Source organism: Uloborus diversus, chromosome 6 (genome assembly GCF_026930045.1).
Source record: "Uloborus diversus isolate 005 chromosome 6, Udiv.v.3.1, whole genome shotgun sequence".
Classification (NCBI taxonomy): Eukaryota; Metazoa; Arthropoda; class Arachnida; order Araneae; family Uloboridae; genus Uloborus; species Uloborus diversus.
Genome location: NC_072736.1, coordinates 135,809,091 through 135,826,730, shown reverse-complemented (window position 1 = coordinate 135,826,730; position 17,640 = coordinate 135,809,091). Strand labels below are relative to the sequence as shown.

The following is a 17,640-nucleotide window of genomic DNA, read 5'->3' as shown; positions in this document are numbered from 1 at the left end:
CGAAAAAAAACTCAACATTCATTCGGGGGTGAGCAAAATGGAAATTAAGGTCGATTTTTGAGTGATAATTTTTTCGCGAATACAATACTTCCTTTTTTTGTAAAAGGAAGTAAAAAATAATAATAAATAAGAATGAAAAATGCTCTATTTTTGTGCTCAATATTGTTTTAGGCAAAAATAATATTATCTTTCACTAAACGACGCTGATGTTTCATGATTAATGGATCAAGCACAGCCCAAGATGTCACATTCTTGAAAAGAACATTCCGAAAAACTTAAAAATGCAAATACTACACTTTTTCTCTCTGACGTCGAAATATAAGGTTAGAGAAATGCAGATCTTGCGGAGATATATTACTCATTCATGGCAGTTCAAAAAAGGCATAACTCAAAATCGCTCATTTTTCAAATATGACGATTTTGAAAAGAGTGGGCGATATATATATATATAGGCTGGTTCAAAAATACATTAAAAAAAAGTTTGACCTAGATAACAAGACACCCCATATTATTTTTAGACTTGTAGATAGTAATATACTGGAAGAATTTTAGCTTCCTATTTCAACTGAAAGAGGGTGCTCAATCCCCTCCCCTAAACATCATAAGTATGGGGAGAAGGGTTTAAAAAATACATTGAACTGAAAAAGCAATGCTACATATTATAATATACACAAGTAAAATTCATATACATAGCGAAAAATAATTATTTACAAAAAACCGCTGGGGAAATTAAAACTTTCTAAATTTGTGACATTTTCTATGCGACGGTTAATGTTAAAATAAGGGGTCATTGAGCACCCTCTTAAAATTTGAGTAAGAAGCTAAAACTTTTACAGCATAATACTATTAGTAAGTCTAAAAAAAATAGGGGGTGTCCTGGACTCTAGTAGTTAGGGTGGGGCGGAGGGGCGGTCCACCCCGGGCGGTAATTTTTTAAGGGGAGGCAATTTCACACTTTTGATGCGAAAAAATTTAACGCCTAATAAGGAAATCATGCTTTTGATCTAACTGGACGCAAAAAAAAACTCTTTGAATTGTAAGGTTTTAGTACGACTATGACAATAAAATTACTCGAATACAAAACATGCGTTTTTCGTGTGGACATCTCAGCACTATTGTTCGTTTTTTCTCTTCCTTCGTCTGAAGCTAAAGACTGAGGAAGGTGGTATAGTCGAGTAAATAAAAAAATAATTACTCTTAACATAGGAAAATTTGCGACAGAAGGTTTTTCAATTGTTTTTATATTAGTAACTCGAAAAGAATAACAAATCAAAAATCGGGCAAAATTGCGTTTTTTAAACTTCGGCATCGAAAAATTTCTACAGAGCTCCCGAACGTTCCCTAATCTCTTTAGCGTCATCAAAGATTGCCTAACATTTATTTCAAGTTTGAAAATATTTCGGGAGGAAAATCCAGTCTAAGTTGGAGCTAGGGGAAGCCCTTACATCACTAGATATAGCCTACGGTACGTGTTTTTCAGCATAGTTGAAAAACTTTCCTGACAGTGCCCCCGAACATTCCCATATTTCTTCACGTATCAAAGATAAGTTTTAAATTGCTTTTTTAATACTTCAATTTCGTAAACATTTCTTGCGAAGTCCCGACCCCTTAACATCACCAAAGAAAGCATAAAACTGATATTGATTTTGGAAAAAAAAAACAATCTGGAGGGAGCTCCAAGCTTTTTTTCTATTAGCGTTACTAAAAATTGCATAAAATTCCGAATTTTGACTTAAGTATTGGAATTTCTCGAATTCCTTTCTTTTCCTTTTCAAATTCCTTCTTTTTTTCTTCTGCAAGAAAAATATGAGGGAAAAAAGTTTATTTTCTTCTTTTTTAAATTCTCATTATTACTTTGAATACTTATGACTCTTCAATAAACTAGCTATTTCCCGTCAAAACGGGGGGGGGGCAAATTTAGGAAGCGCCCTGGGCAGCAGAATGTGTAGCTACGCCACTGTATATATATACATACAGTGCTTCCTAAAAGTGTTCGTACACCTACGACTTTCAATGAAATAGGACCCTATCCATTGGTTAGAATTAATATTTCGAAATAGTTATTTAATTGTAAGATATATGATCAATTTTTAACAAAACTACATAAATTTTTATTTTAAATAATTATAACTTAATTTTTTTTTTTAATTAAAAACCAAAAAGTGCCAGAAATTTTATCTCACAAAAGTCTTTGCACACTTTAAAAAATGTCCATAAATTATTGAATAATCTAACTTTTTATTAAGTAATTATTTAGTAGAATATCATGCAGTATCAACAACATCTTTCAAACGTCTGGGAATAAAGTTCATTCTTTTTTCTTTCTTTTTTTTGCGTAATTTCTGAGTAAGTGTTCAACCACACTTCGAGTCTTACTATCTCTAGCTCTAATTTCGTTTCAAAGCCGTATTTTTGTAATCTAGCCTCCAAATATCTCTAAATATGTTACATTAAGGTCAAATCTGGAGATTGAAGAGGTATTTTCTAAACTTTAGGACAATTTTTGAGGCTCTAGACGCAAACGTTGAATACCGTTGAATTATCGTTATCTTGATAAAAAAAACAAAGTTGTTTCCGGTAAGCAAATGATTGACTACGAGTTTGAAATTGGTTTTTAAAATATTTAAATGAACAGCATGATTCATTATTTCATCAAAAAATTCCGAACTACCAAATTATGATGCTGAAATGCACCCTCACACAAGAACACCTTCACAGTCCTGATTAACTGGTCCAACTAAGTTCTTACGATTAAGTTCCTAATTTTTTCATATGATAATTTTAATCATGAATTTATTCGAAAATATTTGAGTGTACGATGATTTTTGTGGTGTATTATTTCTCTGTCTCTTCGTGTTTTTTTTTTTTTTTTCGTTGACTTATTTCAGAAAGAAGATCTGTCAATATTTTGAAAAATTACAGGGTTTCATTTAAAATGACATAGGAATGATGTGAAAAAATATTGGACCATATTCGAGTTCAGTTTCGCGTTAGTTTGGTTCTACTAAAAAATTTAAAAGTGTACGAACACTTTTGGGAGCCACTGTATAATGTCTTTGGCACAAACGGTCACTGTTTCTCCAGTTGATAATAGATGTCAGAACCAAATCATCTCACGAGTCGCTAGACAAAAGTGACACCACTGACGTGATTAATAAAGTTATTTTGCGACGAGGGGGGGGGTTGCAAAAAGCGAAATGGCACACTCTCGAGTAGGAGCAGAGCCAGCCATTGTGGCGGGAAGCAAAGAAAAATCTCCTCATGAATCAAGCTTTCCTGCGTCAGGGTAGATCTCAGAGAGTGATGAACAGATTCAGCGGGAAAAGGATTCATTCATCGGAGGAAGAACAATTCGTTGAAATGACGCGGACGAAGAGGTGTCACCTTTTTGCAAATTGTAGAGTAGTGAGTAACAAAAGTGTAGAATAGTTAGTAACAAATGAATAGAATGGTAATCAACAAATGAATAGACTTTTAGGTAACAAATGAACAAAATGTTAATTAACAAAGGAGTGCAATGTTAAATACCATATGAGGCAGTGAGAAGCAAAGGGATGCAAGTGGACATTTTCAAGTTTTGAGTAAAACGCGTTTAAAGATTAGCTCCTAGGTAGGCTTTCATTGAATTTTTTTCTAAACCATGCTGTATAGCAGCAACTACCAGGGCTACGAGTACCATCTCTTTCCCCGAGACAGAGGAGAGGTTCACCTACCATGTGTACTAGTTATCTCCAAATTTTTAATTTTGCCACTTACATCTCTTTGCTTCTCACTGCCTCATATGATTAGAAAAGAAATCAACAAATTACTACAATAATGAATAACAAGTTACTAGAGTAATGAATAACAAATGAGTAGAATCAGATCAACCAATGAGTAGAAAGTTCAGTATCAAATGAGTAGAACGGCAAGCTATAAATGAGTAGAACGGCAAGAAATAAATGAGTAGAACGGCAAGCAATAAATGGGTCGAATGGCAAGTGGAAAACATATAAAATAAGTCTTTCATCGTGTTTATGTACTGCTTCATCAGAAGAAGTTTTTCGAATGAGAAGAAGGCCTTTAACAATCATTGAAAGTGTGGAATAGAAGATTATGCATAATTAAAAGCTCGTATATATTTATAATAAAAGATTCTCTCTTAAAAAATTCATAAGAAAGACATTTGAGCAGCTAGCTAGACAGTGGTATTCAAGAAAACTTGTCCTATTATAGGTGGGAAAATAAATGGCTTGTTTACATCTACCTCCTAGTTCCTGACGCAAAAGGAAACACCCTGGAATAAATGTAAAAAATATCTTATATGCTAAGAAAATCATTAAGTCAAATTATTCATGCGCAGTTACTCTCAAAGAATGTTACACACAATAAACACAGATTTATCTCTCACAGTTCATCCAAAAGGTAGGGAAGGTTAAAACATTGAAATTCTGCTTTCATTTACCCCAACTGATCCTATTTCTTATTTTGTCATAATTGGGTCACGAGATGATAACGATATTTTCAACTGTCCACGCGCTAAAGCGCAATAATGCTGATCAACACGTCACATCTTGACAACAGTCCTGACTCAACACAGACGAGAACTAAAACCCATAAATTTTAAGCAGGGAAACAAATTTCGCAACTACAAAACACATATCGCAATGCGTCATGTAATGCAGGTGATAGCGATTAAATACTAAAGCAAACAAAAAAAATCGCGAAAGGAACCGTGGGTCTGCCTAATGGCATAAACAACAACCAAAACTATCATTTCAACCGACTATTTGCACTACGTGGGCTCGCAATAGGACAGTTCTACCTAGGTAGATAAAACTGTGTTCATTGTGTCCAACTCTGTCTGAGAGTAACTGCGCATGAAGAATTTGATTGAATGACTTTCTTAATGTATAAAATCATGGTTACATTTACCCCAGGGTGTTTCCTTTTGCTCCAGAGAATAGACAGAAATGAAAACAAGCGATTTATTTTTCCATCTATACTCGGACAGCACAACTTCGCCCTTTGGGCGAAGGGCGCCATTTCATGATTTCCTCAAATTATTAGGTCATCCTGGGGACATGTAAATTTGATCTATAAGTGATCCTGGGACCTCCCAGGAACCAGTGAATGTCCACTAATTTTCTATCCTCATGTGGTCCGAATGATGTTCGCGGCTTCGGCGGACAACTGTCCCGACGGCTGAAGCATTTGTGATTCTCAGGACGTTTAATAGACAGCATCGTCGGGTTGTTCATGTGATATCAGCCGTTCATATTTTGGCTATCTTTACGACAAAAGCATTTCTTGGTTGGTCCTCAAGAGGTTAATTAAATTTCCAAAAGATATCCTACGGACTACATCCACCAATTCCTTGTACAACAAACGATCACTTTAGGATGGGTTCCCATGCGTTCTGAGGCCTCGGTAGCGCAGATGTTGGCGCGTCATTGTAGCAATCACGAGGTGGTGGGTTCGATTCCTGCCCGTTGCCCTGGTTGTAACTTCCTTCTCTGTTCCTTCGCTGTTACTTCTGTCCTACACTATGTGCCAGTATTGTGCTATCTGTCATATTGAACGTGAATTCATTAACGGGTCCTGTGTGACCAAGTACACGAACTCGAAATGTATGTTGTCAATAAATCCCATGTGTTCAAATAATACGTAAAGATTTCTTACCAATGTTGGAATGATGACTATCAAACAATTATGTACTCAAAAGAAAAAAAAAACTTTAAAAACAGTACGTACAAATTTATTCCTTGAATATATATTTATCTTTCTAGAAATGAAAACGTGGCCGCTTATAATTTCAGAAGGCGGGAAGTACACAACTTTCGCGTTTGCAGAAAGAGTACATAAATGCTGAGTGACGTCAGCCACGTGAGAGGTCATCACGTCATCAGGAAGGAGTCTCGTAATTTATGGGCGCTAATTGGGCGTTAGAAAGAAAAAGCTGGAATAAATTCGTCTCACCGCCGGAAGCTTTGAACCCTTTTCATGACAACATCTTGGAGCTGTCACGACTGGGACGCCTAAAACACCAAACTATCCTCATCTGCCATGTTGGTTCCTAAAGGGGCTGTTCATAAATGTCACTTTTTTTTCAGTAAATTAAACCTGCTTCCTCAACCTCCCTTTCCGTTACAAAGTGTTTAACTTCACCTTGCACCCCCCCCCCCGTGTCACTTGTGACGTCATATAAACAAACTTATTGTGATGAAAATGTTTTTTATTTCAACAAAAATGTGTGATGTCAAACCTTTTGTTATTGAATTGTTTCTTGAGGAACAAGTTGGGGCGTTTACACGCGGAATAAAGTGTAAATATGAACATAAAAATACCACATCCGTGGACATGTATCAAGCAAATAACGTATGATATCACAAAATATGCAGTTCCCATGTAACGTTCGACAATCAGGGTGGCAGATACTAGTTTCGTCATATTGTTATAGAATGGGAAGTCGATAACGTCAAATTGCCAAAATTCTATTCCATCGCCAACGTACCCGTATTCTAGAACACTATAGTACATTCCGCGAGAAGTGATAATGGAAATAAACAAAGCAAAGAGAACTTGTCGATACCGTCTTCCGAGATTATTGATAACAGCCAATCAAATAAGCGAAATGATCATTAACAGAATCGCCAAGCCTACGAGTAATTCATGAACGTAACAAATGTTAGGACCAACCAGCAACCCTCCTAGCTTATTTCCTCTATCACTTCTTCCTGAATGCGCTAAACTATACTTCAGCATTTCTTTACAATGGAGAAATAAGCTGAGACCAAGGCAAGGAAATAGTCCTCAACACTGTGTCCGAAACGAGAATGAAATTAGGCACTTCGCTTTAGAAATCGAGTTAATTTGTTAAACCCATAATATGTAGTGTTTTTTCTCCGTAATTTCTATAAAAGGCTAAATCTGTTCAATTTTAAAAACAACGCAGCGCACAATAGTACATACATTTAATTCCAACGCGATAGTCAATAGGAACGCACAAACAGTTGGCGATCTCTGTTAATTCGCCTAGTAGGTAGCATGTCAGTGTGACATGCTACCTGTTAAATCGGTCTCGCGCATCGTGGCGTTATTATCAAGAAACATTGCAAACTATATTTTTGCTAACCTAACCTGGCAGCATTGTGAAGGCTACGTAGATCCTGATCACAGCATTACGACGCTGCCAGGTTAAATTTGCCTCAACTGCATTATACAGCCCAAGAGCAGAATAAGGAATAAGAGAAACGTACTCACACATTCCTTCTCCGAGTATCCACACCTCCGGCATAGAATACAGTTCCACCAGGACGGTTGGAACGCATACCAGTAACACCAGCAAGTCCGCCAAGCTCAGGTTGATGAGGAACAGGTTGGTTGAGTTGCGCAGTTCCTTCGTCTTGCACACCACAGTGGCCACCAGGACGTTCCCAGCGGTGCCCAGAGTCAGGATGATGGCGCACACCGTGGTGGCCGACACCCGGATGTAGGGGGGCAGCTCCGAGTAAGGGGGAGGACCCCCCGACGGGGCCCGCATCCGGGACCCGCACCCGCTGCAGTTCGACAAGAGGTAGGTGAGGTTTTCTGGCGCGGGACCTAAGTACTGGTTCTCGGTGAAGTTGTCGTAATCGATCATGGAGCGTTACTCAAGAACTATGAGGGTGGGCATTGTCACCGTAAGTTCTTTCTTGGAAGAGCGTCCATTCTTTTATCACTGATCATGGTTCTTCCAGGTCAATATTTTCCTTTATATGAATTTAAGAAACGATAGTTTTATCACATTCATTTTATAAGCAAATCGAAATTTAAGTAGTATCACATTCAAACCTTTTTTGAACACAAGTACTATCCTCGTTAAAAATGAATACTGAATTCATAAACACTTAAGAATAATCTATTCATAGAACAGCCGAAAGATCTCAAGTCACACAAGATTCATATTGTTTAGAAGCATTCATTTTGAAAGCGGAGTAATATTTAAGAGCTTCTTAAACGCTTTCTAATGCCAACAGCTTGTATGTTTACGATTTCAACAAAGCAGTAATTTATCATTATACTTCACGCTGTTCTCTTAAGCTGAAATTGTTAAAACACACATCCGGAAAAAGATAAAAAAAACAAAAACTCTTCTTGGCATTAATGTTTGTTGACGAAATGTAGTCGCTCGCCGTAAAAGTTTTACACCCGGCAATTCAGCAGCTGTTACCGGCTCCAAACAACTAAATGGAAAAACTTCCCAAGTTTTCGCTTTCAACGCTACTCTCTAATATTTCCCTCATAAAATCTTTTTAATGTATCATATAAATCATTGCATGACAAACATGTTAGCCTTAAAAAGTGCAATAAAGTTTTATCTACTCGACACAGCGGGGAATGCTGTTTCTCACATTATTTAAGCTCAAAATAGAGGTTACGGGAAATTTCAAAGGTTATTACTCTTTTTAACATGAAATCAACTTAAAATGTTAATCTGAGTAAACTTAAAGCTGCTAATATTTTAGAGATAATTAAGTATGACTTAATAACAATTATTCTTGATGCTCTAACAACTACATCAGTAACACACTTAGCTGGATTTAAATAATCTTGGTGTTGGTTCTTGAACAAAAAAAAGAAAACGAGTTAGAAGAATTATGAGATAAAATTTGAATTGTTAATTTTATCTTCTATTTTTTGTGAGCGAGTTTTGCGGCATATAACTTTCAAATTCACTTCACGTTTTAAAAAAAATAAATTAACAAAAATATTAATTTATTTCCTTATTAGCAATGAAACTTTCTAAATTCCGAGGAAGAAAAAACAAACACGGAACGTCTTGAATCGATTTACGGGGAAAAACGGTCCTCTGCTATTTATCTGTTGCCAGCAGCAACTCAGAAATATTTATGAGTGACCTGGAAGCGCGCGAACACGGAATTAATTATTCTAATCCACGTTCCACTGCAGGAATATAAACATTCCAAGACACCTCAGTGACTGCAATTCTAATTTCGAAATAAAAATCGATCCCGTTAGGTGTTTCTTCTTATTCTTCGACGGTAACGTTGATTACTTGTTCAAAATTACTGCATTAATGCTCTTGGAATGAAATTTCTCGCAAAAAAAATTCTTATCTCGAAAATAATATTCGATGGTTTTTATTTATAATACATGATAAACACTGAGCAATGAACAGTCGATTGATATTTTAACAGTAAATGACGATTTTTCATGAGCTTCCAAAAACAATTCTCTCGAGAATTTCAGATCTACACATTTGTTCCTCCTTTTAGTAGGAAAATTTCACATAAAGCGCAATATATTTTTCAGACTGCTTATTATTTCAGGTTTTTCTAATAAACTGTTTTTCAATCACTTTTTTCGTTTTGAACTTCTTTGATTACCTAAAAAAGTTTTTTTTTTTAAACAAAATGTACTCTGATAATATTTTTTTTACTCGAAAAAACAGTACCTCAAACGGTAAATCCAACAATTTAAGATTCAACTAAATGCAACGATTTAAGATTCAATTTTAAATTCTAAGACCAAATACATGAAACACGCTAAACAGTAAGTAATCATTGACATTTTCACAAAAGTGCGTTTTGAATGACATTTTTCTGAGGCTCTTTCGTTCAAATAGTGTGAGATATTTTGTCAAACAATAATAAATTTCACAACTTTTCTACAAATTCAACTGATTGATAATTTATTCACCCACCAAACATTTCATAATTTCATAGAGATATGTCAGTAGATTTTTTCTAACTGTTTATTCTTTCAATTTATCCAACTGTTCACTAGGACGTTTTTCTCAGTTTTGAAATTATTCCATCACTCAAAAATGTTTTTTTTTTCCCCTCAAGTAAAATGTACTCTGAACAATAAATATTTCATTCGAAAAAGCACAGTACCTCAATGGTATATCCAACGATTTGTGAGATCTACTTTTTTTCGGCGCGAACGGTGGGACGATCGAACGAGAGACTGCGGCACCTTTTAGCAGACGATCGCTCTGAGGTGCGTTCCAAAACTTTACTGACAAGCACCCGCGCCCGCTCGGCAGATGAGCCGGATTGCGCACGCGCTCTCCGCGCCAAGACGTTCTTTTTAAGAATGGAACGTATCATTCGTCCCGTCCGCGCATGCCTGCGGGGGATTGACCGAGAAAGACGAATGGATTTCACGTTCGCGTTCTTTTTATTTTTTCTTTCTTTCCGATTTTCCTGTTAAAACTAAAAGTTGCGAAAGTGCAGGTAAGAGAAGCAACGAAAAGTCCCCCGGGGGAGGAAAAAAAATTGGAATTTTAGCTTTTGCCTTTTTTCCTCGCGCGTCGACACCGAGCATATTTTACGAAATCAGTTTAGTGTTCGATGCATCATGAAAACGAAAGTTATGTAGACAAACGGCAGTCAGTGATAGAGCGTAACGGAGCGAGTACATTTTATACAGGGCCGCAGAGAGTCAAGGCGGACCCCTTGTTGGTTATGTCGCCGGATCCCTCCCCCCCCCTACCCCCAAAAAAGGAAACAAGAAGAAGACAACAAAAGAAAGGGGGGAGAGAGAAAAAAGGGGAGAAGAAAACAAAATGGAGGAAAGACAAAAGGAGGGACGAAAAAACCGAAACTTCTTACTAGAAAACAATTAACTCTATTTTAAGTGCCAAAAGCATAAACACCAAGAGTTAATTGCACTTAATATTTACTTTTTCTCTTATTCGGAGACCCCGCTTCCCCCCGCCCTTTTCTTTCTTCCTTTCTTTTTCTTTCCCCTTCTTTTCTTTCTTTTTTTTTTTTTTGCGTCAGATCACCCTCCCCCCCTCCCAAGGCCGGTTCCCCTAGTTTCCGACTAGGCTGAAATGGCCTCTCGTCGGACCTGATTTTAGAAATAGTGAAATTTTGACTTAGGCATTCTACTCGCGTCCCCGACATGGAAATATGAAGTTTTGAAGTCTGCGGGAATTTTAAGAAAGGTTGCCTCCTTTAGAGAGTTTTCGGTGAGTAATGGAAGACAACTTTCTCCCCACAAAATCAGTCCCCTACTTCGATTCGGCAGCCCTGCTGCAAAAATCATACTAAATTAGAATGCTTGAAATGCATTTCATTTTTTTCCGGTCAAGCGTAGATCCAGCGTTTAGTTTTGGAGAGGATCATTTCTGGGAGGTGGGGGGGGGCGGCATAAGTGTCATTTTTACGCATAAATTGGCTATGTTAGTCCTGTAAGTAGGACTACAGACCATTTGAGAAATTTTGATGGTAGGTTTCCCATCTGAGCTATCACGATGCGAATCTGCATTAGGAGTTTAACTTTTGCCTGTAGTGATCAGGCCAAATGAATAATCGAGGGAACTTTTTGCATGCATAATAGAGATACGACATGGAATCTGATGACTTTCTGGAACTTGGAAAATTTATCGGCTGGAGCCAGGTTTGAGCCCGCTACCTAAAGCGTAAGAGGGTAACACCGAGCCGCTACGCCAGCCAGTCGGCTCCGCTCATTTAACTATAAATGTCGTAATATTATGAGACAACTTATTACGTCATCAACATTAAAACATGAAAGTTATTTTTCGTCTATTGATTAGGATGTCAGTGCATACATCCAACAGAGCTGGCACAGATCGATTCTCCTCAGCCGCCAACTTGGAACAAGTTTTTGTTTGATTACGACGTGACATGCCAAAGATTTAAAGTTAATACTCAATTTATCTTTTTTTTGGCGAGACATATTTTACTCAGCAAAGACTGTCACGTGACAATGAAGAAAGCAACAGGACTTCGCGGAGTTTTCTTCGCGAATCCAAAAGAGTACATTTCCTCTGTTAGTACACTTCCTCTGAGGCAAGAGCTTAATTTTTCACGAGAGCTCTAGAGGGAGCTGAGCTTCTGGCTGGTTTATTTATTTTTAATTTCTCAAGAGCCCTTGAGGGCTATACTGCGCCAAACAATTTTTAGTTTAAATTATTTACATAAATATAATGTCAGAATATGATAAAAGTAAACGTGTTTTGAGGAAAAGGGTATAGATATCAGTAGTTTAAAATAAGTAAAAAAAAAACATGTAAACATTAAAAACATTTAAACAACGTATGGAACAATATGTTGACAACAAACGTTGAAAAACAAGAAAAAGACAAAATCAGATTTTGACGACACAAACACTAAATTAAAAACGAGAAGCCAATATCCTAGAGGAAGGAGTACAAATTGCGATGGGTTGGGTCCCCCAGCAACTCCTTTAAAGGTGGATTAAAATCATTAAAATATTTAAAACGTATTTGATTAAAATTTGGGCAGTTACTTAAAATATGCAACACTGTTTGACTTACATTTCACGTAATGCATGTCGGAGTGGATCGCGGCTTAAAAGGTATTTATGGGTGAACTCGGTATGCCCCATGCGAAGTCGAGCTAATCAAACTTGTTCTCTCCTGGTAAGTTGTATTGATTTGAAACCTGTCGTCGAATGCAATTTATTTTGTGTCTCAAGATTCCAGGTCCGCTGCCAATGCGTCTTAAGACATTCAGATATTGCGTTTTTAATGTCATCGAAAGGGACACTATCATCAACCAGGCTATTTGTGGCTTTGGCAGCTGAATCGGCGGCTTCATTGCCGGCAATAACCACGTGACCAGGGATCCAACAAAAGAGTAGATGAAAATTATTTTGTACTAGTGGTACCCGCACGGCTTTGCCCGTAATGAAAAAATTAAAAAGGTATTTTTGTTCGCCTGTATATTTACAAATAATGTATGGTGAATTTTCTCGCCAATTGGCTTGTACCCATGTTACAGTTTCACGTTATGATAATTTTGTATCTCGCCAATTGGCTTGTGCCCATGTTACGGTTCCACGTTACGATAATTTCGTAATTTACTCGTCCATCTCATGATAATTTTGCTCTTAAAATTGGAATAAAAAAAGAATCACATCGAATTTTCGAAAAATCGCTTCGAGGTACACACCCCCATGCTACAAACTAACTTTGTGCCAAATTTCATGAAAATCGACCAAACGGTCTAGGCGCTATGCGCGTCACAGAGATCCAAACATCCTACAGACATCCAGACATCCTCCGGACATCCAGACAGAGAGACTTTCAGCTTTATTATTAGTAAAGATAAGGTTTTTGTATAAATGATATGACTGAGTAACTATGGGGTGACTATTATTATTGCAGTGAGTGATGGATTTCACTGAACTCTTTGAATCAGTGAATATCACCCACCGTTTGTGATGAATTGGGCTATTGATTGTAGAGATGAAAATATAGCTTTTATTTCTGAAGTAAATACCGAGCAAGATGGGTTTAATTTTTCTGCCTTAACTTGACTATCAACTATTGTGGAAAAGCCGACGTGATCGTTTGCTTTTGATCCATCAGTAAAAATGTCTTTGTAACCAGAATACTTGCTTTTGATCTCATGAAAAATCTGTTGATAAACTGTAGCGGCAGTAGTTTGTTTGGGGAATTTAGAGAAGTCATTGATTATAGAAGGTTCGCACCATGGTTCAATTAGTTTTATTTTGTTGACAGTTTTGAAATCTGATAGCTGCAGGTCTGAGAGTACCCGACGCATTCGGATCCCGAATGTTGTGGTCATCGAAGGACGATGTAGAAATAAAACAATATTAGATGGATTAAAAATATGCAGATGTAATGGGAGATTGGTGCAGGGTTTTGTTTTAAAGTTAAAAGCTGAGCTTCTGTATTTCTTGTCCATTTTAATCGAATTTTTACATAGTGGATGGAATTCAGGCCTTTTCATATTTTAAGAAAGGTTCTGAAGAGCCCAAGGTTCTAACTAAAGAGTTCTAAAAGAGCTCTTTAGCTGTAGTCTTTACAACAGGCTATTATGTTCCTGCACTTTTTTTTCTGTTGTAAATCAAGCCCCTTCTGAGACTGTAAAAAGGACCGTCCAACGTCTTGGTCTATTTTAAAGAGTACAGTACAAACACGGAAAGGACTTCGAATATAAGTTTCTCCCGCGGAAGAGGAGGTCACTTAATTTGGAATTCCCTCTTGTTTTTTCGTCACTCGGAAGTTCGCTTAAAAACGGAGAATACTCTGCCCCAAATAGTACAGATAAGATTAAGCCGCATTACTTAACTGCAACTTCAGAAAGAGTATGGATGCTGCGAGTCACACAAAATAAAAGATGTCTCCTTTTAACAAATGATGTCGCTAAGCCAGTTCTTTTCCTGCGCCTTCGAAACAGATGAAAATAAAAATTTCTCCTTTTTCCGCGGATTCGAACGGGACTTTTAGGAGGAAAAAAAAGATGAACTCCACATTTCTTCCAATAACTGAACGAAGAGAGAGCGCGCTGTTTTTGTTTTCGGCGGCAAGAAGAAAGACCCGCCACGTGACATAGTCACGAAAGTTTAGAAGTGACAGGCGATGTTTTCTTGCCATCATCGGAGACAGAAGAAATGACTTTTTCCCATCGCCTCTGTTTAACTGTGACTGTGACGCGCGGTTTTTATTTTTAACTTCTTCCGTTTATCACACGAACGCAGAATTTCTGGCTTTTCAGCAGGTGTTTTCATTATGTATTTTATTACTCTGGTGCATTTATCAATTATTTTCGGTCAAATGTGCTCTTTTGTTTTTCATCAGCACACCCATTTTAAACTTTCAAACTGAGATTTTCACTCTTTTGATCCAAGACAGCTCATTCCGCTCTGATCATTGTGCTTTTCCAAAAATAATTAATAATAATAATAATGTTTGAAAAACACACCTCGTACTACATCATAACAGGTCTTACTTATCTTTATTTTTAAAATGTCCACTGAAATTCCTATTAAAGTCAAGCGATTTCTTATGTGGCGGCAAGGTAAAAATGAACAAATTTTAAATGTTTCGAAATTTCAATACATAAAGAAAGAACGATGTATTTTGTAATAAATTTGAAGCATTATTTTTTATTTTTGGACATAAATTTATACCCTCCAAAGAGATTCAGCGTGTACCTTAAAAAAAGTGAAATTTTATCATTTTTTTATTATAGTGAGATAATTTTCTTTTGAAATATTTTCTATTTAGTTATTAAAAATATTTTTGATCAGATGAATGAATAAATGAATAGATAAGGAAACAATAAATGAATAAATAAATTTATTTATTTATACGAATGTATGAGAAAAATAATCGAGTGAACAAAATAGTGAACAAATAAGGAAGTAAACAAATAAATTAGTGAAGAAGAGAATTAATAAATGAAAGAATGAAAATGAATTAATAAAAAATACGTAAGTGATTTTATGAATGATTGAATAAGTAAATGAAATGAACTACTACATCACTTTGCCAAATCCACTTCACCCCTGCATGCACTGGACTAATTGTCAGTAGCGTACCTAGAGGGGACCAGGGGGCGGCATTTCGACCGATTTAAAAACGAAAAAGAAGTTTATGAGAATAAATTATTGAAAAAATATACGTGTATTGATTTTTTTATATTGTAAATTGATTAAATTAGTTTGAAAAAATAAAAAATTAGTTTGAAAAAAAAAAAAAAAACTCTGGATCTAATAGAAAAAAAATCAAAGAATTTTCCCTGGAGGAATTTTCATCAATTGAAATTTGCTGCTAAAGGAATTTTTTGGGAGGTCACAGTGACCTGTCGTGACCTCCTTTCGGAGCGAGCGGTCCTGGGGGAGGGGCGCAATTTCTTAAGTTCGCCATGAGCGCTTCACCCCGTAGGTACACCACTGTTAATTGTGAAAAACATTTTAAATAAAAATAAACTTAATTATAAATAAATAAATACTACACCGAATGTTAGTGGGTCTCAATATTTAAAATGTTAATAACAATAACTTTGTCATTTTATAATTAAAAAAATAATAATTTTTGACTCGCAACAAAATATAATAAGACCAGTATCTCTTTTTCAAAATTGCTTGCAATAATGTAACTTTTTCCTTGACTGGAACAGCATCATGTACATTAATATGGAGATAAAATATTACTAGATAGGTAGCGCTTTAAACAGAGCAAACATTTCACCATTTCACTTTGCCCCACATTCCCCTGAATAATGAAAAGAGACTGGGGTTTTGAACTTTCAAACGTTTTTCGAGCAATAACGAATTGTTTATCATTCTCACTTGACCGTAGTTAATTTCCAGCCCCCTTTATTTTTTATGCCTCTAATACAAACTTCTCTGGATTAGATCCAATGGCATCTGAACTATATTGACTACTGAAATATATATTTAATGGTCTTTGAAAGGTATTTAATAACCTCTATATCATATCTGATAGTTTCTGAAATGCTTCGCAATTATGATTGCAATTGGAGAAACAAGAAATCCAGCGAGTAGGGTCCTGTCGCAACTGGTGATAGCGAAGAGCATAATTTGAAGGTGTCAAATTTCAAATTAGATACATTTTTAAATTTATTTATTTATTTATTATTCTTAGTATTATTTTAAATATTACGTAACTATTGCTTAAGAACACTTTATAGATCCTGTTAACATACTTATGCTCTTAAAATCGAATAAAAGAGACATGGAAAGAATGGTTGAGAAAATGGTCTGATAAAAATGCATGATATTCATTCTGCTTCCCGAAATAGGCAATCGGAGCTCCCTAAAAGCAGCCCAGACGGCAAACCGAAATCGAAATCCATCGATCTTGATTTTCGTCCCTTAATAGCTCTTTTGCCGAATCCTTCCGCTAAGTACAGGTTGGGACAACAAACGAGACAGTAGTGAAATGGAATGATTCGTGGTCCCTTTGACATTAAACGGAGAAGCAAACGATCGAAATATTTCGGTTCAAATCATCCACCATTTAAGTATGGTGGGATGATTAAAAATTAGGTCATACTTGTAAAAAATACCAGAAAATCGCCCGTCAAGGAATGACGGGAGAAAATTGCTTCTACATTTGAACGAAGCCATTGCCTGTTTGGTGATATTTTGATAGTTGAAATTCTAACCCTAACTCCAGTGGATCAACCCTAAACTCCAGTAGGTGGTAACGTTCATTGTTGACCATTTCTTCGTTTTTTCATTCCCCTGAAATGACACAGTCATACCAGTAAAACAGTTAAGTTACCGGATCGAGTTCAGCCTAGTCACGATAAAGCCTTTCCCTGCATGTTAAACATTACCAAAACATATTATGAAATTATCATGCCGTGGCCCGAGTTTCGGTATTGAAACACGCGCGTTACTCGAATATATATATATATATATATATATATGAGGATACACAGATTGAGCTCACAATGCAAGAAACTCTAAAACTCTTCTTTATGTTATTTATGGTCTCCATTTTTGAGACGGTTTAAGGATTGGTTTCCTAGGAGCGAATCGCCAACCTTCGGCGTCGCTTCTCGTTGAGAGGAAAACTTCATTCTTCTGCGCATGTGCGCCCGAGCTAAATCGACGTTGTGAGTGGCACGTCGGAATCACTCGACTTCGATTTCAGCGTCACGCCGTGTAGCGAAGCCAAAGCTCGGTGATTTCGCTTCTAGGAAACCAGGGCTTTAGGCAACGAAACATTTGTAAGTTCGATACATTTTAATATAAGCTATAGGACTATTCCTTCGTCACGTGCGATACAGTCCAATTCGATAATTTCACCAATAATTTGTTATAGACCTTAAGGTTTTAATTAAATAGGAGTAAGCACATTTTCTACTCTTTACATTTGAT

General features: G+C 36.5%; 1 protein-coding gene across 1 annotated transcript in view; it reads right to left on the bottom strand.

Annotated features, from left to right (window-relative positions):
• Positions 1-7,621, bottom strand: part of LOC129225001 (QRFP-like peptide receptor) — a 189,969-nt gene extending 182,348 nt beyond the window's left edge. Inside the window, exon 1 of the mRNA XM_054859548.1 lies at positions 7,243-7,621. Within this exon, the coding sequence (XP_054715523.1) occupies positions 7,243-7,621 (379 nt within the window). The remainder of the gene's footprint in view (positions 1-7,242) is intronic.
• Positions 7,622-17,640: the final 10,019 nt, after the last annotated feature.